The sequence below is a fragment of the Sciurus carolinensis genome, chromosome 14 (assembly GCF_902686445.1).
Source record: "Sciurus carolinensis chromosome 14, mSciCar1.2, whole genome shotgun sequence".
Taxonomy (NCBI): domain Eukaryota; kingdom Metazoa; phylum Chordata; class Mammalia; order Rodentia; family Sciuridae; genus Sciurus; species Sciurus carolinensis.
The window spans coordinates 4,110,210-4,137,039 of NC_062226.1; the positions used below are offsets into that span (position 1 = coordinate 4,110,210).

At 44.8% G+C, this 26,830-nt stretch overlaps 1 protein-coding gene and 2 pseudogenes across 4 annotated transcripts in view; 1 reads left to right on the forward strand and 2 right to left on the reverse strand.

Annotated features, from left to right (window-relative positions):
- Positions 1-457: 457 nt before the first annotated feature.
- The window catches only part of Ttf1 (transcription termination factor 1), a 39,244-nt gene continuing 12,871 nt past the window's right edge, over positions 458-26,830 (forward strand). For 2 of the 4 annotated variants that reach the window (XM_047524698.1, XM_047524700.1), the window contains exons 1-7: positions 458-517; positions 4,360-5,400; positions 16,698-16,936; positions 18,626-18,811; positions 20,361-20,439; positions 23,854-23,984; positions 25,311-25,545. In XM_047524698.1, coding sequence (XP_047380654.1) covers positions 4,367-5,400; positions 16,698-16,936; positions 18,626-18,811; positions 20,361-20,439; positions 23,854-23,984; positions 25,311-25,545 — 1,904 coding nt within the window. In that variant the 5' untranslated portion in view covers positions 458-517; positions 4,360-4,366. Of the gene's footprint in view, positions 518-620; positions 961-4,359; positions 5,401-16,697; positions 16,937-18,625; positions 18,812-20,360; positions 20,440-23,853; positions 23,985-25,310; positions 25,546-26,830 lie in introns of those variants that run through there. The other 2 variants (XR_007104970.1, XM_047524699.1) reach the window with 2 other exon arrangements.
- Positions 5,895-15,769, reverse strand: LOC124964417 (40S ribosomal protein S2-like; annotated as a pseudogene).
- LOC124964418 (60S ribosomal protein L5-like) lies at positions 21,709-22,565 on the reverse strand (annotated as a pseudogene).

Sequence of the window (26,830 nt, forward strand, 5' to 3'; positions counted from 1 at the left end):
AAGTTAAATGAAAAATTTGTTGCCTATATGGTTGAGTTCACTATGTGAAAAGGCTAAACGTTTGGGTGGTGTATATATAATGCCTGGACTTAATGACCTGATTGAAGTTTTATTTTTAACTCTAATGCTGGGATGGAACTCATGCTAGGCAAGCGCTCTACTATTGAGCTACATCCCCAGATTGACTCTAAATCATAAGCTAAGTTCCTTTAGAATTTTGTCGGTCAATCTATTTTTTTTTTTTTTTTTTTTTACTTTGTCGCATTGCTGGGGATTGAGCCCAGGGAAGAATTCTGTCCTCATCTCGTTCTTAGCTTCGAGCACCCTTCACTCGACTCCCTCCCCCAAGATTTCGGGAACTACACGGGCAGACAAATACGCATGCGCCAAGTCGGGGCGGAGCCGTGTTGCTAAGGCAGCGCGACGCCGAGAGAACCGGAAAGCGACGTAAGACGACTTCCGCTTGCGTGACGCCAACACTTCCGGGTCGGAAGACTGGCGGCGACGGTCTTGCACGGTAGGTTGGAACCTTTAGGAGTTGGCGGCGTCCTGGTGGCCGAATGCTGGCTGGCAGCAGTGGCGGCCCAGCTGTCCTCGGTCGCCGCCTGGGCGCAAGACGGCTGGTGCCTCAGGCTCCAGGCCTCGCCACTCAGAACTGAGGCGGGCACCGCGGCGCGGGAGGCCCGAAGTCAGCGTCCCGCCATCTGCGCTCCTCGGGAGCACCTGAGGCACCGCGGGTCCCCTCGCTGCTCGGAGGTGGCGAGGACTGCGGCCAGCCGCAAGCCCGCGGTGCGGAGCAGGCGGCCCAGTTGGTCGGATGAGTTTCGAGCCCGGGGGAGCCATTCACGAACTAGGGGACCTGGCCCGCCGGAGGGCCGCAGAGCGTGCGCGGGGAAGCCGGGTGGAAACGGGGACTCGGGACCCTGGAGAAAGGGGCTTCCGTGCCTGGCCCAGTTAAAGGTAGGAGGACAGCGCGAAGGAAGAGCTGTCTTTGCAGGGACCCCGAGAGGAGTCGAAACACGGAGTGTTGTAGGAACTGAGGGACGGCGGGGCGTCGGAAGCCCAGCCGAGGTAACAGGTGCAGAGCTGGGCACGGACCACAGCAAATCAGGACCAGTCCGAGAGCCTCGTGGTGGCGGCACCATAAAATGCGTTTATCAGGCAGTGACTATGTGTTTAGAAGATTATCCTGAGCTGGAGAAACCAGAAGGAGAAGTTAAGAGATGTTTACAAAAAAGAAAGAAACTGGTGGAAGGTACGGGTATGTAAAGGAATCACCTGCTCCAAGGTTGGCCTGAACAGTGTCTATTGAATTTGGGGGCTTGAAGGTTACAGGAATTCCTTTTTTTTTTTTTTCTTTTTTTTCCCGGTGCTGAGGATTTGAACCCAGGGCCTTGAGCCATGTCCCCAGCCCAGGAATTCTAACTGGAGCAATCCAGGGGAGCCGTGGCCTGGAAGCCACAAGGATCCCCATCCTTGGGGTTTAAGTGAATGGAGGTGAGGAAATGGAAAGAGTAATTCCTTTCAAGAAATGTTGCTGTGAATGGGGAGGGAAGGGAATAACTGGATGGGACATTAGGATTAGACAACTGTTGCATCTTTTTATTTTTTGTAAGTAGAGACTAAAGATTGTTGGATCATTGCTAGAAGAGAGCCAATGCAGAAGGCATAGGCTGAAGATAAAAGAGGGAGACAGGTGCCTAAACATCATGTCTCTGAGAAAGCAGAAGAGGATTAGAATCCAGGACACACATAGCTGGAAATAGTCTTTGTCAGGAGAAGGGATGCTTTGTTGCAGCAAGTGGGTGGAGAGAGAGGATGGAAGCAGGTGCGTGAGATTTGGAGGGTAAGGTATTCCTTTACTAAGCTGTGTGAGAGTGTGAAATTGGAGGCAAGTTCTTCTGCTGCAAGTGAGAAATAAGAATAGCATTTAGTCATTGATGTGAAGGAACTCTGAAATATTTCAAGAGTGAAAGATCGAAGTGAGACTGTCCAAAGAAGTACAAAGCAAGCTGCAAATGTCATTGACAATTTGCTAGTAACCACGTTAAAAATTTTCAAAGCAGTAGATCAAATTAGGAATGTATTTCACATAACCCAGTACCCAAACTATGATCTCAACGTGGTCAGCATATGAAAATTATTAATGAGATGTTTTATCCTCTTGTTCTAAGTCTTGAAATGCAACATGTGTTATACACCTGTGTATAACATGTGTTATTTACAGTAAGAGCAGTTTGGCCTGGTCACATTTCAAGGGCTCAGTAGCCTTGTGTGGCTACTCTCTACCCTTTGTGGTAGCACAGATATAGAGAAAAAGTTGGATTTCTGGGTAGTGTTCAAGTTCCATCTGTAGTCAGGAACCAACTGTTTGTAGTGGTGCCCATCGTCTAGTTGTGAGGTTTTTTTCCTTCAGCCATTCTGAGCAGTTTAAGAGCAAAGAGAAGGTACTGATTTATTCAAGAAGACATTCATTGTTTTTTTTATTTTAAAAAATTTTTTTGTAGTTATAGGTGGCAGTATGCCTTTATTTGATTTGTTTATTTTTATGTGGTGCTAAGGATCGAACCCAGGGCCTCACACATGCTAGGCAAGCACTCTGCCACTGAGCTACAGCCCCAGCCCAAGAAGATATTCATTGAGCCAGGTGGGTTTGGTGGCACACACCTATGATCCTAGTGGCTCTGGAGGCTGAGCAGGAGGATCATGAATTCAAAGCCAGCCTCAGCAACTTGGGCCCCAAGCAACTTGGTGAAACCTTGTCTCTAAACCCACCCCTGGGGATTCAATCCCTGGTACCCAAAAAAAAAAAAAAAAAGGCCTTCATTGAGCTGTTCCTAAGAGCCAGGCACTATGCTGTGCTGGGGCTACACAGGTGCATAACACAAAATCTGTTAGACCCTCTGAGTAGGGAATTAACCCAGCACTCATTTTTCCTATGGCTGAGTCCTCAGAGAGGTCATAGAGAGACCCCTGTCTCTCTGGATGGTAGTTCCCAGCTAGGTGACAACTGGGAGGAAAGCCACCAAAGCTCTAGGTGCCTCTGTGAGAGAGAAGGTCCAGGGGCCAAGGGACTTCCCTTGTAAGTACAGATGTTCTTTCATGTCCTTTTCCTTGAGCAGCAGTTCTCTCAGCTGCCATTCCCCAATATCAATTACATGCCTTCTGCAGAAAACGCACAGCCTTCAGGCTTGAAGGCCATGGTTACTGAGAGCAGAGTGAGGTTTTGTCATTTAGTGAAAGCAGCAGCTATAGATCAGAGTACATGGGTGCTCAGAAGAGGGAAGGAAAGCAGACTTTTTTAAATTTTATTTTAATATTTTGTTTTAGTTGTAGGTGGACACAATACTTTTATTTTATTTTTATGTGGTGCTGAGGATTGAACCCAGGACCTCACACATGCTAGGCGAGAGCTCTACCACTGAGCCACAACCCCAGCCCAGAGAACGACTCTTAATTTATGAACCACATAAATGTATTACCTAGTCAAAAACAAATAAAATCTAAAAACGTGAACTCAGAAGCAGTACAGAGCAAGAAGAGTGTGATGTATTTGCAAATTTATGTTTTGTAGCCATTCTCTTTGGTAAGGTAGGTTTTTATTACTATTTCTAAATTCTAAAATGTGTGTACCTTGTATGTTAGTATTAACCTTCCAACCTCATGCACATTCATCTCAGCACATTGCAGAATTCTCACTCCCTGTTGGGTGCTAACAGGCACGTCTACCCTCTTCTGCCAAGAGCAGATCTTCTGGCTTGGGGCTGTGGATACCTGATGTCCCCATTGGAGCCTGTGCTCCTGGAGTCCTGTGGAGTGGCTTCTGGGTGGTGGAAATAGGGAGACAAGACAGACAAATTGCCTTTCTTTTTGGAATGTACCTTTTTAGCAGAGGAGCCAGGCATTAAATGCCTGATTTAATGTTGCTTACTTTTAAAATTACAACTAGGTAAAATGCTACATCAGGCATTGGGACTGGACAGTTGGTTACAGTAAGCCGCCTCTGCATTTTTAATAATATATGTAATTTACAATTGTGTCTCCAGGCTTCTGACTTGTCATACAGTTTCATTTGCTGCGATCCCTGCCTCTCGCACCCCACACTGAGGCTGATGTTTTAAAATACAAAAAATTGCTGGGCAGGGTGGCTCATACCTCTAATCCCAGTGACTCGGGAGGCTAAGGAAAAAGGATCACAAGTTCAAGCCTCAACAATTTAGCAAGACCCTGTCTCAAAATAAAAAAGAGCTGGGGATGTAGCTTAGCATTAAAGTACCCTTGGGTTAAATCCCCAGTACCAAAAAAAAAAGCAAATAAATGTAAAAATTAAATAAAAATTGTTGTCACGTTTCCCTATAGGAATAAAATGGAAGGAGAGTCAAACAGATCTGAGATTCACACTCCAGTTTTTGACAAGAAGAACAAAAAGTATTCTGTATATAAAGAAAGACCCCAGAAACATGCCTGTGAAAGTTTCAGAAACTCCTCTCTGGAAAGTGACCAGCCTCAAATAACTAAGAGTAAGAAGAAAAGAGATTTCCAGCTTCTAATTTCTTCTTCTTTGAAAAAATCAGAAATCTGCGATAGGACTGAAAAGGCCACTTCTACACACAAGAAGAATGAGAAGAGGAGAAAGAGTGCTCTGGGGGTGGATAAGGAAACAGGGGTTGCTTATGTCCTGGTAAACAAAGAAAACATTGAGAACATGCCCAAGAACTTTGGAAAGGACATGGATGTGGTCTATGTGGATGTCAGCAGGGAGCAGAAGTCAGCAGAAGGGCGGGTGGGGGGTGAGCACACCGTGGCTGAGTCTCCTAAAGGTGACCTGGAAGAGCCGCGTAGCAGAGGCAGGGGGAGCAAGAGTCGCAGCCAGCGGAGGGCAGTCGCAGCCTGGAGTGCAGCCCAGGAGAGCCCTCCTGGGAGTGTCACCCTTCCCCAGCTAGAGTCACACACACAGCCACCCTTGCTTTCTCTAGGCCTTGAAGGGGACATCTCAGAACCACCAGTGTCCACTGGTAAAAAGAAGTCTAAGAAAAAAAAGAGGAAAAGGTCCAGTATGCAGGAATGGGAGGAGTTACCTGGGCCTGGGGTTCCAGCTCACACTCACCCCGAAGGACCACGGGCCATTGAAGCAGGGACTGGAGAAGACAGTGACGTGCTGGGGAGGGGGAGGGGATCCAGAGGTATGAAGAAGAAGGCCAAGAAGAGGAGGCACATTTCCGTAGAAAGCCCTGTCGAGTCTGGTGGTGATTTTTCAGCGCTGCATGACAACTCTGGGAACACGTGCTCTACTTCACCGGAGGGTGACAGCACCCTGACAGAAGAAAGTGTAAAACCCCAGCCCAGAGAGGGGAGACCCCAGGCCAGGAAGAGGGTGAAGCAAGTGCAGGAGGCGCAGAGGTAGGTGGGAGCAGCTGCCTTCTCTTGGTGTGCATCTCGGGGCCTCTTCATTCAGCACATGTGCATTAAATGGCAGAAGTCACCGAGACACTCACGTGCAGAATAATGCACACATTTAATTAAGCATACTCGACAGGCAGCTTAATGTCTTCATGTATAAAATTAAGCAACTAGACTGAATTTTCACTAAGAACTATTTGAGTCCTGAAATTCTATAAGTTGAAAAGCTATTTTAAGATCCCAAAACGTGTCTATAAAAATAAGGAAGGATTTGATATATTATACTTAGAATTCTATAGAACAGCAAAAAAACCCAAAAAGCTTGGTTTAATATTTTCACTAAATAGTAATTTAGTAATAGTAATAGTAATTTAGTGAAATCATTATTTTTTTTTCACTAAATAGTAATTTAGTAATAGTAATAGTAATTTAGTGAAATCATTATTTTTTTTTTAACAGGTTTCATTCACTTTATTTTTTTTGTATAAAAACTCTTATGTTGTAGCCACAGCTGGAGCCTAGGTTCTCTGTACAGAGACTCTGGTGTGGGTTTTCACAAGATGGTCAGTGAATTCCTACAGAGAGAGACCAACAGTTTGTAGTGGGACACCACCCTACCAAATTAATGCCCCCTCCCCCCCAAAGCCCGTTGATGAGGTGTACTGTTGCGTTCCTTCTGCCTGCAGAGAGAGACACAACACATCAGTTGTTCATCAGAGCTCTTTATTCTTCTCTCTTCCTCCTCTGATCATCCTCTGATGATCTTACAAGGCAGTTACAGTCATATTTATATGAATCATGAGCCAATCAGGTTACAGAGGATGTGGGGAGAGCAAGATTACAATGTAGTATAAAACGGGGTAAAAAGAGGGTACACGGAAGAACAAGATTTCACGGAAGAACAAGATTTCAATTTAATGTATCAAGAGAGTTCATGGTGGGCATGGGTCACCTCGTCCAATCAGAGCAATTCTTTTTGGTACTGGCTTAGTGCCGGGGCAACTTCCTTAAGCAGTGTTAGCAGTTTGTTGCAAACCAGGTTGCCCCGGCTTAGTGCCAGTGTGGAAGTCCTTGTCAGCTGTTTGTTGCAAACCAGGTTGCCCCGGCTTAGTGCCAGGTTCCGCACTGAAGTCCTTGATGTTGCAAACCAGGCCGCCCCGGCTCAGCGCCAGGTTGCCCCGGCTTAGTGCCAGACTGAAAGTCCTTGATGTTGCAATCCACTGTCTCGGCATTAGGGCCACACTGAAATCCTGAAAGCCAGGCTAGGATGGGGTCTGCAGCCCCCAACATCTCCCCCTTTCTTTTATTAAAAAAGAAAAGGCTTGAGACCGTGCCTGTCTTAGGTTGAGGGGTCCAGCACATGTTCTTACCCGTCATTGAAGACTGTAGATCATGCTACAGCTTCTGTCTTAGGTTGGTACATGGCCACCTCCTACATTACCCGTCATTGACTACCGGCCTAGCATTATAGCCATAAATAGGGGGAGGCCTCTAGCCTTAAAGGCAGTCAGGACCAGGAAGAAAATAGATGTAAGATGCCGGACAAGGTGATGGTGCAGGAAAATGTTGTTGAAGGCATGGTTGGAGCTTTTTCTGTGGCTGGAAAAAAGAAGAGGCAAGGCCGTATCTGCAGGAGAGACTGAAGCTGGAAGATAGTTATCAAAAGAAGTTTAAACTTGGTGCTGGTGAATAATCATCATGACTTGAATAGTGTTAAGTCTAAGTCTTATGAAATGGATTAGTTTATTAAAAATACATGGCCCGAAAATCAGAATTAAGAGTAGGATGACAAGGGGGCCAGTTATAGTGGATAGGAGGGTGGTGAACCAGGGAAATTTATAAAACCAATGTTCAAACCATCCTTGTTGGGATTCAAATTTTTTTTGTCTCTTAGCTAATTTCTCAGTGACTTTTTCCATGGTTTCTCTGACTACTCCAGTATGGTCTGCATAGAAGCAACATTGTTCTTTTATTGCTACACAAAGGCCCCCTTCACGCAAGAAGAGTAAATTTAAGCCTCTCCTGTTTTGTAAAACAACCTCTGATAGGGAGGTCAGAGATTTTTCTAGTGCAGAAATAGATTTTGCCATGGCTGTTAAGTCTTCATTCATGGCTATTTGAAGATGTAATAATTGGTTCCCTTTTACAAAGGCAGCAGTCCCAGTCCCTATACCTGCAGTTATACCACCTATGCCCAGAAGGAGGGTTATGGTCATACTTACAGGTTCCCTAGGATAACGGTTTTGTCCTTCAAATGAGCTTAATATATAGTTAGATGGAAAATAGGAAATTCTAGGCCACAATTGAATTAAAATACAAAAATCGGAACTGGAGTTTAAAACTGTGGTAGATACACAAGGAGTTAGTCCTGTACTACAAGCCCAATAAGTTCCACTTGGGCCCCAAAGATAATGGTCATCTTTGTTATTACCTAAAGTAAAATTGACACTGCACAAATGTGAGTGAGAAGGGGGTATATTCCCTATACAAATTCCTTGTCCAGAGATCACTGTGATGGTAAATTTGGAGCTAGGTAGAGTGGCACATTTAGGATCAGGATTACTACTATAATTCCAATAGGTAATTAGGGCAATTCCTTCATAATAAGGAGGACTGGAAGAAAGACACAGCCAGCATTCTAGGGTTTTATTTGGATTGGTAGCGTTGAGGGCCTGATAGGCTCCCTGAACTAAATTGAATAGCCGATCTCCGGTTTCAAGAGGAGGAGTTTTAACATAGGGGTCATTAGGAAGGATGTTAACAGATAGTATGGTCGCAGGGCTAATAGGAGGAGGTACGGTCTTGGTGGGTATTTTTGGTCCGGAAACTGAGGGTACCCGTTGGTTTTTAAGAATGAAATTGGGGCCAATTGGGGTTTCAGATTCTATAATATCTATTTGAAGTCGGAATAGGAACCCTGGATCTCCTTGCCGAGTATATAGGTGAACTCCCCATAAGTATCCTTGGAGCCATGCCATTTGTTGTTTTCCTTTTTGGGTAAATCTAATAGTTATATTGGACTTACCTGGGGTAGTTTCAGAAAATTGTACGTAGTCATTTCTAGGTTTTCCTTTGAGCCAATATCCATTTGAACTGGTTTCACAACCCCATGAAGCACAATAGTAGGCTTTTGGCCCCCCACATCGGTAGGTATGGGTGTGCCCAGGGCAAAAATACCAAGATCGAAATCTGCAGGGTGGATAAGAGTCTCCTTTAGTTTTCTGGGTGTGTTCCCAAGACCCTTCAGCTAACTTACAAAGATCGAAAGTTAAGTCTGGCCACCAGGTGTTCAGGGCATGATGCCCTTGAGCCAGGACTAGTTTCTTACTAGTTTCAATATTATGAATAGACCAAACTAAATTTCTGGATACATGTGGACTGCCATAGGGCATCACAGGAAAAACTAAGATAATTAATAACGTGAAAGTTTTGTCTTTAGCGGATTTTGGGTATGTTGTAAGCTTCATGTTGATTCTTGGGGTGTAGGGGCAGAGTCTTGTGGCGGTATTGCGGTGATTCGTGTCAGTCGTTCTGGGACCCACACTGGAACCTGTTGATCCTGTGGAAAAACACAAACAGACCCTCGGACCCAACGGAGGACAGGGTCTGGACCCTTCCATTGTCCAGTGAGGACATCTTTCCATTTGACCCATAGTTGAGGGGTGGAATTAGGAGAACTATGACGGTCAGCAGCTGAACGCCCATTGTCATCCGAAGTTAAAAAATTTAAAATAAAAAGAACTACATTAAGTTTATCCCTGGGGGATCTATAGGAGACCCCAATTCCCCCTTTTTGTTTTAATAAATGATTTTTGAGAGTAAGGTGGGCGCGTTCAATGACACCTTGGCCTTGAGGGTTGTAGGGAATTCCAGTCACCAATTGTATGTCAAATGTATCAGCAAAATGTTTAAAACTTTTAGAGGTATAAGCAGGTCCATTATCTGTCTTAATAATTTTTGGAATGCCCCAACAAGCAAATGTTTGTTTACTTTTTCTCCGGTTAAAGGAGAGGCCATAATAACTTCTGAATATGTGTCAATAGACACATGGACATACTTTAGATTTCCAAATTCAGGGATATGAGTGACATCCATTTGCCAAATATGATTAGGCAAAAGGCCACATGGATTTACTCCAAGTGATTGGACTGGAATAAGAGGTGCACAGTTTTGACAATCTTTGACTATTTGTCTGGCAATATCTTTTGTAATAGGAAATTTTCTGCGTAGGGTAGTGGAGTTTACATGAAATTTATCATGGAAAAGTTTGGCCTGCTCTGTAACTGAAAAAACATAGGTTACTTTGGTAGCTATGTCGGCTAAATTATTGCCTTCCGTTAAAGGTCCAGGTAGTTTGGTATGAGCTCTAATATGACCTACATAAAAGGGATGGGATCGCTCATGGATCAACTGTTGTAAGCTGTTAAAATAGGAGGTAATGGTAGAGTGTTGAGAAATGTAAGGCACTGTTTCTAACACAGCTAATGAATTTTTAACATAACAGCTATCAGTAAGTAAATTAAATGGTTTATCTTTTAATAATTTAAAGGCTAGTATAACTGCAGCTAATTCAGCAATTTGGGCAGAAGAGGCTGGAATAATAGTAGTATGTACTTTTTTATTAATTATTACAACTCCAGATCCATTTTTGGATCCATCAGTAAACACTATAACACCTTCTAGTATGGGATTAGCCTTCGTTGTTTTAGGGAAAATAACAGGAGTGTTTAAGCAAAATTGAATCCAGGGATGTTTAGGATAATGATTATCAAATTCTGCATTTGTAGAACATTGAAGTATAGCCCAATCTGTATCATGATTAATTAACCATTGTAATTGTTTAACAGTATAGGGAGTAATAATAAACCTTGCATGTGTCCCAAATGTAGATATGCAGCTTTCTATGCCTTTGAATATTAGCTGGGACACAGCATTGGGGTAGGATTGAAGCACCTTAGAGGGAGAACTAGGCAAATTAAGGTTACATAAGGGACCCCCCTGCCAGATAATACCTGATGGACTGTGTGCTTCCGGGATGACAATAAATGACAGGGGTTGAGTTAAATCACAGCGAGATACCTGACAAGATTTTAGACGTTCCTGAACTAGCTGAATAGCCTGTCTAGCTTCAGGTGTGAGAACTCTTATAGAATTTAAGTTAGGATCTCCCTTGAGCAAATCAAAGAGAGGCTTCAGCTCTCCTGTAGATAGTTTTAGATAAGGCCTAATCCAATTGATGTCTCCCAATAACTTTTGAAAATCATTAAGCGTCTTTAAGTGATCTATTCTTATGGTAAGTTTTAAAGGTTGTACTGTAGTAGCTGATAATTTAGTTCCCAAATAGTCTTGTAGATTTTCTGTTTGTATTTTGTCTGGGGCAATAGTTAGACTCCATGATGCCAATTCTTTGGTTATAAATATTAAAGATTCCTTTAAAAGGGCTTTTTCTTTATGGCATAAGAGGATATCATCCATCTAATGATAAATTAAAAGCTGTTTAAATCTTTCTTGAGTGGATTTTAAAGCTTTATCCACATAAATCTGGCACAAGGTAGGACTATTAGCCATACCTTGGGGCAATACAACCCATTCAAATCTTTGATCAGGTTGAGCATGATTGATAGAGGGTAAGGTGAAAGCAAATCTCCAGCAATCACTTTTATGTAAAGGTATGGAGAAGAAACAATCTTTTATATCAATAATAATAGTAGGCCATCCTTTGGGCAGAGCTGAAACTAAAGGCAGGCCACATTGAATGGGCCCCATAGGGTACATCTGATCATTAATTGCTCCAAGATCATGAAGCAGTCTCCATTTCCCTGATTTCTTTTTAATAACAAAAATAGGTGTATTCCAAGGAGAGGTAGAAGGTTGAACATGACCAGCATCAAGCTGTTCCCTGACTAGATTTTGGGCAGCCTCTAATTTTTCTTTGGTTAGGGGCCACTGAGGTTTCCATCGAGGCTTATCATCTTTCCAAATTATTGGAATTTTATCTGTTTCAGTGGCCCCTAGGAAAAACCTAGCCCTGTGGTATTAGCTTTTGGAATAGGTATACTTGGAGGGGAAGTATTACCTTGATTGTGTTTGCCTAAACCTTTTCCTTCTTTATACCCCATATGTTGTAACATATTTTTAATTGGAGTACCTTTATAGATTTGATCAGTAGTTAGTTTAACATCCATCTGTTGTAAAATATCCCTTCCCCATAGGGAGATGGGTAAATTACATACATATGGCTGAAATATTCCAGAATGACCTTCATCATCTTTCCATTGTAAGGAAGCTGCACTCTGGTCAGGACTGGAAGCTACGCCCAGTCCTCTTAGGGTCTGGTTGGCTGTAACAAGTGGCCAGCCTTTTGGCCAGTCATTGGAAGAGATAATGTTTTTATCTGCTCCTGTATCTAATAATCCTGTAAATTCCTTTCCCCCTATGGTAAGTTTTAATAATGGACGGTCCCCAAGATTCATAGTGAAGCAAGCAAAAGGATCCCCAGCAGATTCAAATTCTTGAGATACCCTAATTTTATCGCTTCTGGACCATAGGGTATGATTACTTGGTAGAATTAACATCTGAGCAATTTGATCTCCCAGAGATATTACTGTAATTCCTCTTGGAGATGAAACCATAATTTTTACTTTTCCCTCAAAATTAGAATTAATAACCCTTGGATGAACTATAAGTCCCATTAAAATAGTTGAGCTTCTTCCTAATAATAGTCCTACCGAATTTTGTGGTATTTTGTCATTTCAATTCAAATCTATCATTTGAACTCCCATATCAGGAGTTAAGACCAGTCTGGAGGTGGCACAGATGTTCAGTCCTGCGTTCCCTTTAGTAGCTTTGGATTCCCTCCTTTCTCCGTAGGGGGGTACCATTGCCTTGGAACCTGTTGAATTACCCCGCAAATTTGTTGTGGGCCCCGGGGTAGGTTTTGCTTCCCATTTTTTGTCAGTCTTGGGTTAGGTCCTAAATAATTACTATTGTTGTCCCTAACTGATTGGCATATATTTGCCCAATGATTACCCTTTTTACATCTAGGACATAGCCCTGGATTATGTGGTTTTTGAGTTTTATTTGGAGTTTTATTTGGACAATTGGCTTTGTAATGTCCAAATTGTCCACAAAGAAAGCAAGTCCTGGAGGTTATTTTATATGATGGGTTGGTATTATAGGGTTTTTGTAACCCTTGTACAATGGCTGAAGCTAACACTTGTCCCTGGATAGTAGAATTATTTATATTTTTGTAAATTTTTAAATATGCAGATAAATCTTTATTTTTCCAGGGTCTAATGGCCTCTTTACACCATTTATTAGCTTGTTCATATGCTAGTTGTTTGACCAAAGGCATAGCTTGATCAGCTTCCCCAAAGATTTGACTAGCTGTTTGTATTAGTCTGTCTACAAAATCTGTATATGGTTCATTAGAACCTTGTATTACTTTAGACAATTGACCTTGTAGATCCTCTGAGCCTTGAAGAGTTTTCCAAGCCTTTATGGCGGCAGTAGCAATTTGTTGGTATACTGCAGGAGGATATTGAATTTGAGTTTGAATATTATCATATTGCCCTTGCCCTGTGAGCATATCTATGTTTCAATTAGGATTGCCCGCTGCTGCATTTCTTCTGGCTGTATCTAAACAGATTTCATGGTGAGTTGTTTTTCACATTAAATATTGTCCACCAGTCAAAGTAGCCCTAGCTAAATTTTTCCAATCTCTAGGGATCAAATTTAAAGATGAAATAGTCTTTACAAGTGACATGGTGAATGTAGCTTGAGGGCCATAAGTACCAGTTGCTTCTTTTAATTGTTTTATTAATTTAAAATCCAGCAGTTGGTGATATCTCTGATTTTGTGGATTTTCAAATACGGGAAAACAAGAACTAGTATTGGGCTCATATTCCTTCCAGGATTGTTTTAGGGGGTTCTCTGGGTAATTATATTCAGGAAGAGGCACTTTAGGAGGTTCCTTGGGCTCCGGGAAATTAAACTGTATATTGGAGCCATAGGATGGTGGAATTGATTGTGGTAATGGGCTATTAGAGGATTTTTGTATGTTAAAACTAAAGTTTTTAAGCGAAGGATATATTTTCTTATTACTAGGTGGCGCCAACTGTATATCATTGACCCTTGGTTCAGGTTCCTCATCTGATAGTTCTTTTTTGACTCGCTTTGGTCAGATTTAAGGGGAGGAAAGGAACATAACGATCTTTGTTCTTTCACTTCCTCTAAAATGTTATTTCCTTTATTTAGAGGGGATTGAAATTTTTCTTTTTGTGAATTTAAACAATCTTTTTTATAAGAGACCATATAGCCAGAGTGCCAGCAGGTAATATTCCCTGTTGATCAGCTTTAAGTAAGTTTTCACCCAAGTGTTCCCATTGTGGGACATTTAATAACCCTTCATCCAGAAACCAAGGAGCTGTGGTCTCTACTGTATGTAAGAATCTCCTCGCTGAGGAGGCCTTTAAAGGCGTTCCATTGATTTTTAAAAGAGCATTTAAAGGCCCCTCCATACGGGCTCTAGACATTTCTGAACCCATGCTTTAGCTATAGTGGCCGCCTTCCGTGTGCCTACTTTCACTTTAATATTTTTAATGTGGACCGTTTTTTGCTTGTCCTCGGACCACCTTCCGTGAGTCCTGATAGTCGCTTTATCGCGAACTTTCACTTTAATTGGACTACTTTTCGTATGTCCTGATAATTTAATGTAATGTCCCTGGACTACCCTTTTAATCGCTTTATTGTGATGTAATATTAAGGCTGCCTTTATTACTATTTTATTATTTATAACATTAATCTGTAAAACTTATTATAACATTAATCTTAAAAATTTAATCTTAAAAACTTATTATAACTTTAATCTTAAAAACTTACCTAGGTAGTTGCTGCTGATCTAGAGGTCCCTGGTTCGTTCCCGGGTTTCGGCACCAAATGTTGCGTTCCTTCTGCCCGCAGAGAGAGACACAACACATCAGTTGTTCATCAGAGCTCTTTATTCTTCTCTCTTCCTCCTCTGATCATCCTCTGATGATCTTACAAGGCAGTTACAGTCATATTTATATGAATCATGAGCCAATCAGGTTACAGAGGATGTGGGGAGAGCAAGATTACAATGTAGTATAAAACGGGGTAAAAAGAGGGTACACGGAAGAACAAGATTTCACGGAAGAACAAGATTTCACGGAAGAACAAGATTTCAATTTAATGTATCAAGAGAGTTCATGATGGGCATGGGTCACCTCGTCCAATCAGAGCAATTCTTTTTGGTACTGGCTTAGTGCCGGGGCAACTTCCTTAAGCAGTGTTAGCAGTTTGTTGCAAACCAGGTTGCCCCGGCTCAGTGTCAGTGTGGAAGTCCTTGTCAGCTGTTTGTTGCAAACCAGGTTGCCCCGGCTTAGTGCCAGGTTCCGCACTGAAGTCCTTGATGTTGCAAACCAGGCCGCCCCGGCTCAGCGCCAGGTTGCCCCGGCTTAGTGCCAGACTGAAAGTCCTTGATGTTGCAATCCACTGTCTCGGCATTAGGGCCACACTGAAATCCTGAAAGCCAGGCTAGGATGGGGTCTGCAGCCCCCAACAGTGTACTAGACAAGGAATACCTGATAGGGAGATTTGGTGAACACAGTTCTTTCCAGAGATCGGGAGTCAAATAACTGTATGTCTTGTAGGTGGCATCAAAGGTGGCCTTAGCGAAATTGCCCACGGTGGCAGTGCAGCCCCTGGCAGAAGTACAGCAGTCATCAATACCAGCCATTCTCAGCAGTTTCTTGGGCACAGGGGCTGAGACAATGCTAGTACCTCTGGGGGCAGGGATGAGCCGTACCAGCACAGAACCACAACGTCCAGTCACCTTGCAAGGGACATTGTGGGGCTTGCCAATCTTGTTCCCCCAGTAGCCTCTCCACACAGGAACAATGGAGAGCTTGGCCAGGATGATGGCCCCTCGGATAGCAGTGGTTACCTCCTTGGAGCACTTAATTTCCAGTCTAGCATGACCATTGTAGTCCCCGATAGCTACAAATGCCTCGAACCTGGTCCGCTGGCCAGCACGAGTGTGCTTCTATACAGGCATGGTCTTCAATACCTCATCCTTGAGTGACACCCCAGGAAAAAGTCGATGATCTCAGACTCCTTGATAGGCAAAGAGAGGAGGTAGATCTCCTCCACGGACTTGATCTTCATGTCCTTGACCAGGCGGCCCAGCTTAATGAACGGGATCCACTCCTTGTCTTCGGCCTTGCCTCCGCAAGCACTGCGGCCCCGGCCTCTGCCTCGGAGACTGCTGCTGAAGCCTCTGCGGAAGTCGCTGCGGCCACCCATTCCCAGGCCCCCAGGGCCCTCCTGCTGCACCAGCGTCATCTGCCATTTGGTGTTTTCCCAGAGAAGAAGTGAAATCATTATTTATATAAATACATTTAAGTATACCATCTGATGAATTATGACAAGGAGGTTTTTTAAACCACTTGAACTCAGTCCCTCAGGGCAGATCTTCTCCCCACTTGACTCAATGACTTTCCCACACCTGTTGGAGTGTCCTGGCTTAAAATGGTTTCACATGAAAGATACAAGGAGGGCATTTCAGGTGGCACTAATGACGGCCGAGGGCCCACTCCTGTCCTCTGTCTTACTGGGACATTTCCAGACCACTGATTATGAGGCAGGAGTGTCCCAGGCTGTGATTCTTAGCTGGCCTCAACTGTGAGCCTCTGGAAGCTGTTGACCCTTCTCTCAGGTAGTGCCAGTCTGTGAGGTTTCCTTTTGTGACCGAGCATACTAAGGGTAGGTGGAGGCACCCTGAGAGATCTGGGGTGGCTTAGGGTACATATGTAGAAAATGAAGCAGAGGAAAAAACGAGGCCCTTACTCTCTGGAGCAGAAACAGCTCTGATGATACCAGCCCTGAACACAGACCTAACCATTTGGTCACCATTGAGTCATAAAGCTCACCTTATCAGGAGAGTCTGGGAGAATTTTTTCAATTCTCTGATTCTTGGTGGGAATAAAAGAGGGCTTTGCTGATTAGAAAGTTAATATCTAAAACCAAAAAATGTGAGAAATAGTATAAACAGGATTTGGTAGAATTAGGAATTAGGGCTTAGGGCTTCCCGTTACTTCCTAGGCTATCTTGGACAATATCCACTTAAATCAAGTTACATTAAAGAATTTGAGAATCATGGGCCGAGTCAACTCCAAGGTCCTGTCTAACTTGAACACTGTAGTAGACTGAGTCATGTAGGAAAGAGTTGACAGGCCCTCAGGGCAAGTGACGGTCAACATAAACTGGTTCCCCTGCAGGTTAAACCCAGTGGATGAGGAAGAGCATGGGGAAGATCGTGGTTTGGCATCGCCTGGAGATTCCACAGCAAGATGCTCAGGTGAAGCCGGGAGGGATTCTGGTGACTCGGACGTGGATTTGGATTCCGCTGTAAGGCAGCTCCAGGAGTTCATTCCTGACATCAAGGACAGGGCGGCCACTACTATCAAGCGAATGTACCGCGATGACCTGGGACGGTTTAAAGAATTTAAAGCTCAAGGTGAGCTGGCGGCCCTTAGTGGTGGTTGGACTTTCCTGTGTGCAGAGCTTGCCCTGGGCTGCGCTGTGAATGAGTCAGGTTGACAGATTTACAGAAAAAGTGTCCTTCAGCTCTCTCCTCCAGAGCTGTCTGAGCTGTGAGGTGAGCGAAGTGGAGGCCTGCTTTGCCTCCTTGCACCACTTCTGATGCAGGCCGAGGGGAGACCAGCGAAGAGACAGATAATCCCAGACCAGAAAAACCACTCCAGGGGGAAGGGGGCTACTTGGTTAGGACACGAGAAAGGACACAGAAGTAACAGGAAATTAAAGCACTGGCAGCTTAATATTAGCTTAGATGAGGTGCAGTTTCTTTCCTGAAAATGTTGATTTGAGGGTGAGCTGGTTGTGGGCATTGCCTCCAGCAGACAGAACTTTGCTGTCGTCCTTGGTTCAGTACTTGGTTTAGGCTGTGTTCTGCAAATGAGCAACATTTCCTGCATGTCTGCTGGGGGAGGCCCAGTATCACTGGTCATTGAAAAAAATAAAAAAGAGCAGCCAGGCGTGGCATTGCACACCTGTAATCCCAGGGGCTGGGGAGGCCAAGGCAGGAGGATCACAAGTTCAAAGCCAGTCTCAGCAACAGCGAGGTGCTAAGCAACTCAGTGAGACCCTGTCTCTAGATAAAATACAAAATAGGGCTAGGGATGTGGTTCAGTGGTCAAGTGCCCCTGAATTCAATCCCTGGAACCCCCTGCCCCCCCCAAAAAAACAAAGTCAAAAGATCTAATCAGATTGAAGAGACATAGAAACAGACAAACCAAAAGGAAAAAATTAAATGCTACATATGCACACAATTTATACAGTAGTTTCTAAAGATCCCTTTTATTGATACATTGTCTTGAAATTTTTGAGTTATGTATTTCATAAAAAGTATTTTTAGACTGGGCATGGTGGCCCATAACTTAATTCCAGTGACTTGGAAGGCTGAGGCAGAAGGATTGCAAATTCAAAGCCAGCCTCAGCAACTTAGCAAGGCCTTAAGCAATTTAGTGAAACCCTATCTCAAAATAAAAAGGGTGGGGATGTGGCCTGTTGGTTCAATCCCCAGTACCAAATAAGTAAGTAAGTGTCCCTAGAATAAATCTGTGAACAGAAAGATATACTCTTTAAATCTCCAGCACATAAAAAAGGAAGAAAAGAAAGAAGAGAGAAAGAAGGCAGGCAGGCAGGCAAATATACTATGTGGCAGTCGATCCCAGGTGAGTGCTTTGCTTGGTGAACAGGAAGAGGGGGTGATGTTCGCTGCCCCTCCCCAGAGTGTGTGTACTAGACACCTTTGTCACCCATCACTGTCTTGCCAGCCTTGGCAGAGCACCACCCTCCACTTGGGGAGAGGAGGGGTCTTCTTTTAAACTTTTCACTTGATGCTGTCTGGATTTTTAATGAATGTATGTTATTCATAATAGTTAATATAAAAAATTAATTAAAGAAATTGATAAAGCAGGAAAGCAGACTGGAATGAGCAGGGAGGACCTTGGAAATCTGGAAGAAGGGAGCGGCTCTGAAGGTGGGGTGCAGAATGAACGGCAAGGGCACCAGCCCAGTGCTCCTCTTAGGGAGGTGCAGGTGGGCCTGGTGCTCTAAAAGCCAGGGGTTTGCTTTTGTTCTTACTGACAAGACCTACTTTCTCTCTTCCCCTCCCCATTCCTAGGAGTTGCTATTAGATTTGGCAAATTTTCTGTCAAGGAAAATAAGCAGATAGAGAAAAATGTACAAGAATTTCTGTCCCTGACAGGAATTGAAAATGCAGACAAACTGCTGTACACAGACAGATACCCAGAGGAGAAGTCAGCCATTACCGAGCTGAAAAGAAAGCACGCATTTAGATTGCACATTGGTGAGTTCAAAAGTGTTTACTCTGACCATCCAGTTTTCCAGCCCTCATCAAGAGTACTTAGCACGGGCCTGGCCCATCCCCTGCCTGCATTAGTCAGGGTTCTCTAGAGGAACAGAATCAACAGGAAGTATTATTATAAAAGGGGGATTTATTAGATTGGCTTACAGGACCAGAAGCTGGATAGTGCACAGTGGCCGTCTGCAGGCTAGAGAGCTGGAAGAACCAGTAGCTGCTCAGTCCAAGATATGGAAGTCCCAGAACAAAAAGGATCAACAGTGCTACCCTAGTCTGAAACCAGTGCTTCTGGAAACTACCTGGAGCATCACTAGCAGAGTCTGCTTTGGAAGAGTGAAGAAGTGAGAGTCCACTATCCTCAGACAATCAAAGCAGCGATCAGGAACCTGTCCAAGAAGAGTCGAGCTTGCGTCTGCTGCTGCTTCCTTGTTCTTCCAGCTTTTTTTCCATTCCAGCCACCATCCTATTGGGTGGTGCTGCCCACGCTTAAGGAGGATCTCCAGTTCACTATCCCACATTCTAATCATTCCTAGACACACCCTCATGGACACACCCAGAAGCCTCTTAATCATCAGCATCTCTGAATCCAATCAAGTTGACAATTCAAATTAACCATCACACCAGCTTTGGTGCTTTTGGGGACTTTGTGAGAAGTTAAGTGAAACCAGGAACACATGCCTGTAATCCCAGCGACTTGGAAGGCTGAGGCAGGTGGATCACAATTTCAAGGCCAGCCTCAGCAGCCTAGACCCTAAGGAACTTAGTGAGACCCTGTCTCAAAAAAGGGTGGGGATGTGGCTCAGTGGTAAAGTGCCCCTGGGTTCAATTTCTGGTACCAAAACAAAACAAAACAAAAAATTAAGTCCTCATTTTCTGTCTTTCCTGCTTGGCAATAGTTGCGGTTTTGGTTTCTTGTCTGTACCTGTTGCTCTGTGTGTGCAAGCCCAGGCCCGCACACACCTTGGTCTCCTGGGTGGAAAGGTGGGCGGCAGGCTTAGAGCGGAGCCCCCCTCCAGGGCTGTGAGAGGTTAGGAGGCCATGCAGTGAAGGACCCAAGGGAAGAAAATCTGTCCTGCCTTGAGTGTCATTTCCTGGTTCTCTGTAATGCACCAAGAACAGGATGCTGAGCCCAGGGGAGAGGTGTTCCTTCTAGCATGGGGAAGTGAGGAAAGCTTAGTTTGGGAAGGTTTTTATTCCTCTTGTGGAGAACTGTTTATGTGCACCCCCGCCTTAGGGTTTCTGTCCGTTTAATTCAAATGATGTTAAAATCACTTTGACTTCTACGGGTCTTTTCCATGAGCTGAGTAGACCAGAACTTGGAGCCTCCGGGGCCTCAGCATCCAGTTTGCCAGACTCTCCAAGGCAGCTGATGATAGCAGGCATCTGCTTCCTAGGACAGCTCTGCAGGACCAGCACGGGGTTGAGGACATTAGTGTGGTTGCAGAAGGAGGCTGTCCTGGGTCCTTGATGCAGTCATGACTGCATTTCACTCCAGCCTCTTGGAGCCCCTCTGACTCTTGTTTCTTCTGACTAGGTAAGGGCATCGCTCGGCCCTGGAAACTCGTATACTATCGAGCAAAGAAGATGTTTGATGTCAATAATTACAAAGGCAGGTAAGAAAAATGTCTTACAACTCAAGCCAGAACTTTTCTGCAGTCTTTGCTGACATTATAAATCAAAATATCCATAGCACTAGGTGGAAAGCAAAAGTCATGAAGAGCTTTGCACATGAAACTTGACTGGGTATTCTTCAGTTCGTCTTGGAGTTCCTTTAAGTTTCCACCTTCTAATAACACTGTGATCTCTGCCTGAATCTTTGGCTTTCCTTTGTGTTTGGTTTACTCCCTGCCTCTGTGACCGCCACTCCTGCTCGCTCCGCTGTGTCCCAAGTGTACCTCAGCGCTCCCCAACGTAACATACTCATCCACCTTAGCACAGTTCTTTGGGTTTGAAGGTGGAAGTAAAAATAAGCATTAGGTCATTTACATGCAATTCAGGGGTGTCTGTGCAGAGCACTTAATGTAGTTCTTTCTCCTCCTCAGATAAAATTTCAGTTATAGTCCAATCCCAACATTCTAAACTTTTTCTTTAAAAAGCATAGGTTAAGTGTTGGCTGTGGGTAATCACTTGGGCCAGGAACAAAGGGAGGTGTCGGCTGTACAGCCAAGGGCCCAAAAGGCAACACTGGTTGTCTCCACTGCTGAGCGTGCCCTGGGAGCAGGTGTAGCCAACAGTAGCGTGGGTGGAGTCCTCCCTAGCTCCTCGCTCTGAACTCCAGCATGGCGTGACCTCAGTTCCTTTTTAACATTGTTTGAGAAGGTGTCAACTTTGGGTGAGGAAAGTTCCCATGCACACCCACCCTGCCCTTCTCCCAAACCCCAGGGTTAGGCAGTTGTGAGTGCAGCTTGGCATTCACTGAAGGTGGCATTTCAGATGGGACTTTAAAGCATGCCTTTGGCGAGTCTCTGGTGGCAGTGTGGGCAGCACTTTTTTCCTGCAGCATCAGTGCAGGAATGGACTTTTTGGAACAGTAATACTTTTTTAACTGTAATAGTTTAAGAAGTCCATTTATTTGTGCCATGTGATTTGTTCAGCATGGTGGCCGCCTCAGTATTTCTTTGACCCAAGGGCCCTCACGGAAAAGGACCGGGAAGTCAAAGACCACGAAAAGTCGAGCTCGGTGCTGGAGGTCAGCACGCCTCCGCCATGTTGCACACTTCTCTCTCCTTTTCCTCTGTGCTGTTGCTCCAAGCTTCTTTAAGTCGCTATTTTAGAAAGACCCCGATTACCTTGAGGGGGATATTGGGAAGTTTTGTTTTATACCATTATTTTTTTTATGAGTTTATTATCTAAAAAATCTTCATAGAAAACTGTTGTTTGGTTTAGCTTTCAGCAGCCCGTTCCTGAGCTCTGAGGAAGCTTGCCTTCTTTTGAGCTACCTGATCTTTCTTCTGGGCAAGGGACATTTTAGGACAATTCCACCTCCTTTTTTTAACTTCTCTCTTGGGCGGCTTCTCATAGACTGGTTTCTCTCCTATAGCAGAAAGAACTTTCTCATACATCTCCGTAATGTCAGGGGTAACGTTGTTCTTTATATATGGAGAAAATTGTTTTTTGTAAGCATTTCCTCTTCTTCCATTAGATAACGCACATAACCTGCAGCATTCTGACCTGTGATGTACTTCCAATGTACTTTTGCCCACCGTTGGATACTGTGAGGGATAGAAAAGCCTCCCTCTACAGCGCCCTTCAGGGCCTCAAAGACTTCATTGCCAATTATAGTTCTAGCAGTTGTAGTTCTAGCAGGTGGCGAAGGTGCCAGGTTGACCATCCATGCTGTCCACATTGTTTTCATCTCCAGTCACCGCCACTTGGCCTTCATAGATCTTGTCCATACCAAACCTACTGAGAGGCCTGTGGGCCAGCAGCAGGCGGTGCAGTATGCTGCAGCATAATTTGTTAGGCCAACTTTCACACCATATTTTGGTAGTTCATGTGCATGTGCTGCACACACTATCATATCCCCTTCCATACGGGCATAAGCAATCGGCAAATGATATCTCTGCTAGTTACACAACGTCATCCTGTATTTGGGTGTGTTGTACTTCTTTTTGTCCTGGATCACCAAGTGTTTCCGAGCATAGTAGTCAGTTTTGCCATCTCATCTTCTAAATTTCACTTGATATCTCTTAAAGTAGGCCTTATTCTGGACAACTTGAACAAACCCCATCCTGTGGAACAGAGACCCAGGTCCACGGCTCCACACAGACCTGCAGGCCCTACAGGGAAGGAAAAGCTACACCATTGTTGTTAATAACGAGGAGTGGAGAGACCCTGTTTGCCACACTCTGGGCTGACAGTGACTTTCTGAAAGCATTAGGATGTTACTGTCCTAAAGGAGGTCTGGATTGCCATCATCAGGAATTAGTGTTTTCCTAGAGCTTCTTCTGTTTTGCTTGAGCAGTAACATAACCTGCGTTCCCCCACCCATATGGAAATTTAGGAATCTTAGCTGGTTAGAAAGGTTGCTTTATTATTTTCACTGAAAATATTTAAGGTGTTTAATCTTAAAATGTATTTTTAATTTTATATTGCTTTTTTGGTATAGTATATATTTTTTTTTTGTGGGATTAGTGCATTTGAAGTCTAAACAGCTACTGTTTATGTTCAGCCATTGGCTACATGTTTACTGGACATCTGTTGTCTCAGGCTCTGTGGATACCATAGAGGACATTACTGGCTAGGTCCCTGTCCTTGTAGAACTTCCCTTCCAGAGCTGAGCCATGGAGAATGAGGTCATCAGCCTCACGTGGCTGTGGGACACTTGAAACAATGGGTCCAAATTGTGGTATGCTGCATGAGTATAGGACACACTGGCTTCGGAACGCTCAGTATGAAGCAAAGAATAAAATAACCTCAGTGCTTTTTGGTACTAATTACACGTTGAAATAGCGTTCTTCACCGGGTTAAAGAGAACGCATTCTTAAATTAATTTCATTAATACTCCATGAAAGTAAATCCCTGTGTGGCTGACACTTTTCTGTCAGGTTGCCGTGGTCTAGAAGAAGCCACATAAGAAGGTGGGAGCCGGGCTGGGGAGATAGCTCAGTTGGTAGAGTGCTTGCCTTGCAAGCACAAGGCCCTGGGTTCAATCCCCAGCACTGCAAAAAAAAAAAAGAAAAAAAGAAGGCGGGAGCCTGTGAATGTGTACTTGCAAGTCATGACCAGAGCTGGGAAGGGGAGCAGGGGCTGCCCTCTCTGAGGGCCCCTTTGCACTGCTGTCCAGGCCAGGTGTGGGCGGGTTGCCTCCACTGTAGGTATAGAGGCTGGGAGGTGAAAATGGACCGAGAGCTCATTTGCTCTGCTGCTGTGTGACAAGGTGACGACTGTGGAGCCATAGCCGGGCAGGAATGGGGGCCATAGTCGTTGGTGGGACTGGACGCAGGCTCCTGGCGCACTGCATTCGGCTTTCTCGCGCTGGTGGCATGCTGCACTGGATGCCATTTTTAGGTGCATTCTTCTCTCAGGTACAGCCAAGGAGATACGGAGAAGTTGAAGGCATACCATTCCCTCCATGGGAACGACTGGAAAAAGATTGGGGCCATGGTGGCCCGAAGCAGCCTCTCAGTTGCCCTGAAGTTCTCCCAGATCAGCAGTCGTAAGTGACGCACCTCAGGCTGAAGGAGCACACCTGAGCCACATCAGAGGTTGCTGCAGGCTGGCCTCCGAGAGCACTCTTCATTTTAGGGTCATTTTCTCTGCTCATTCATTTGGCTCCTTTATGCATTCAGTGAAACTGTGCCCCTTTACTCGAGGGGCTGGTTTTGACCACACCTAAGATCAGTGAGAATATATCTGCCCCAGAGGCTGGTGGGTAGGGAACTGGATGGAGGAGCCTGGGGAGGGAGGAGCACAGTCTGTTGGCCTGTTGGCAGGAAGAGCAGTGTTGGTTTTACTCCTCATTTAGAGAAAGTTCCTTTGATTATCTTTTTCCCATTAGCCGCAGAGTCAGTCGGAGGGTGTCTAACATGGGGCCCAGCCCCCGCTTAGGTGGTGTGATGCCGCCAAGCCTTCCAGCTTCCAAGAAGAAAAGCAAATCTGGTATTTAAAAATGATTTGTGAACTCTAAGTATCTTTTTTCTCCTTCTGGAAATCTCTTTATTTTCAAATATTTGTCCAAATTGTTATTGTTGATCAGTGAGGGGGAGTCACACTTGGGGCCAATCTGAAGCCCTGTGCAGGCTGCTGATCTGAGGACTCTGATGCTCAACCACCTGCCTGTCCCCAGGGCATGAGCATCAGCTGCAGGTGCTTCTGACATCTGCATAGGAGGATGGCCTCAGGGCATCTCTGGGACCTCCTATCAGTGGTGGGCGGGTGTCACAGTGGCCAGAGATATCATGTGAAGAGCACATGTGACAAGAAAGTTGTTGCACATGCTTGGGGGCCTCACAGTGTCATGTAGGAGACTAGGAGACGTTGTTCTTGGAAACAGGAAGATCAGCTTTGAAGTTGAAAGAAATCGTTGTTTAAATAAAGGACTTTTCCAGTACTAGGGTGGAACCCAGGGCCTCATGCATACTGCAAATGCTGCACCACTAGCTACGCTCCCATCCTGGGACTTACTGTTTAAATTTCTGGCTTTGGTTCTTAAGAAGACTCATGGCCAGTTACTAAAGTTTAGTAAATTCATTTAAATTTGCATGTAATGTGATGGTTTTGGCTGTGTAATTGGATGTCACCCATTGTCTTCTGAAAAGTGCCTGACTCTTCATGTTTCGGGTTGCTTTTTTTTTTAGTTATAGATGGACACAATACCTTTGTTTTATTTATTTATCATGTGGTGCTGAGGATTGAACCCAATGCCTCACACATGCTAGGCAAGTGCTCTACCACTGAGCCATAAGCCATAACCCCAGCCCCTTGGGTTGTTTTTGAAAGCACATAGATTAGCAGCTATAAGGCCATCCTTTTGTGTCTACAGAGAGAAATCACGGTGCTTGGAATAAGACGGAAACACGGAGGCTCATCAAGGCTGTCGAAGAGGTGATTCTGAAGAAAATGTCTCCCCAGGAGATGGAAGAGATGGATTCACAGCTCCAAGAGAATCCTGAAGGTCGCCTGTCAATCGTCCGGGAAAGACTCTACAAGGGCATATCCTGGGTAGAAGTGGAAGCTAAAGTGGAAACCAGAAATTGGATGCAGTGCAAAAGTAAGTGGTAAGTTTACAACTTCTAATATGAACTTCAACAAGACCCTCACCCTGCGTTGCTCCTTGGTTTAGTGTGGGTGGAGAGGTGAGGCTGCTCAGAATGTCTGTGGACACTCACAGCTTAGGAACGATCCTCTGTGGCCCATTGCCCCAGCTGCTGTAGTGTCAACATCTGATTTAAATGAGCTCCTGATTTGCCCTGACTGGAAGACAGGTGCAGGCTTGAGGACTCTTCAATGCTGGACCAAATGGCTTCTTCTCAGAGAACTTGAACCTTTTAAATACTGAAATGGACTTTTGATTTCTGACTCTGAGTCTAAGTCTGATAAAACTAGGGAGCATTTTTTTCAAATGGTAGGAAACCCAGGTTCAGAAGAGATATCCTGAGAATGGTGGTCATTGATTGTAGCCCTGCCTTTTTAGCTTTGCTCTCTGTTGGTGGCTTCTCTGTCCTCACCTGCAGTGAGCCAGTCACAGTCTTAGCTTGGTCAGTCATGTGAAGGCTCGGTTCTTATCTGGCTGCAGCCACAGCCCTGTATGTGTTTGTTTTCATGGGAGACTCCACTTAGGGGACTCCAGAGAACAGAGTGTTGCGGGGTGTCGCGTTCCTTCTGCCCGCAGAGAGAGACACGACACATCAGTTGTTCATCAGAGCTCTTTATCCTCAGATGATGATTTTACAAGGCAGTTACAGTCATATTTATATGAATCATGAGCCAATCAGGTTACAGAGCATGTGGGGAGAGCATGATGATAATGTAATACAATTAGCATGATAACAATGTAATACAATAAGGGCGTAGCAGGCATGAGTCACCTTGTCCAATCAGAGCAGTCCATTCTGGCACTGGCTTAGTGCCGGGGCAACTTCTTTAAGCAGTGTCAGCTGTTTGTTGCAAACCAGGCCGCCCCGGCTCAATGCCAGGTGCTATATTGAAGTCCTTGATGTTGCAAATCAGGAGCCCCGGCTCCATGCCAGACGCCACACTGAAGTCCTTGAAGTTGCAACCCAGGCTGCCCCGGCTCAGTGCCGTTTGTTCCTCGATGTTGTAAACCAGGTTGCCCCGGCTTAGTGCCAGGTTCCGCACGTTCTGCACTGAAGTCCTTGATGTTGCAATCCACTGTCTCGGCATTAGGGCCACACTGAAATCCTGAAAGCCAGGCTAGGATGGGGTCTGCAGCCCCCAACAGCGGGGGGCATGTGACATGGAGGGAGCAGATCCCGTCCACCCAAGCCTCAGCTGGAGGTATGACTGAGTGTTATTGGGGAAGTGATCAAGGCTGGTGCCCTT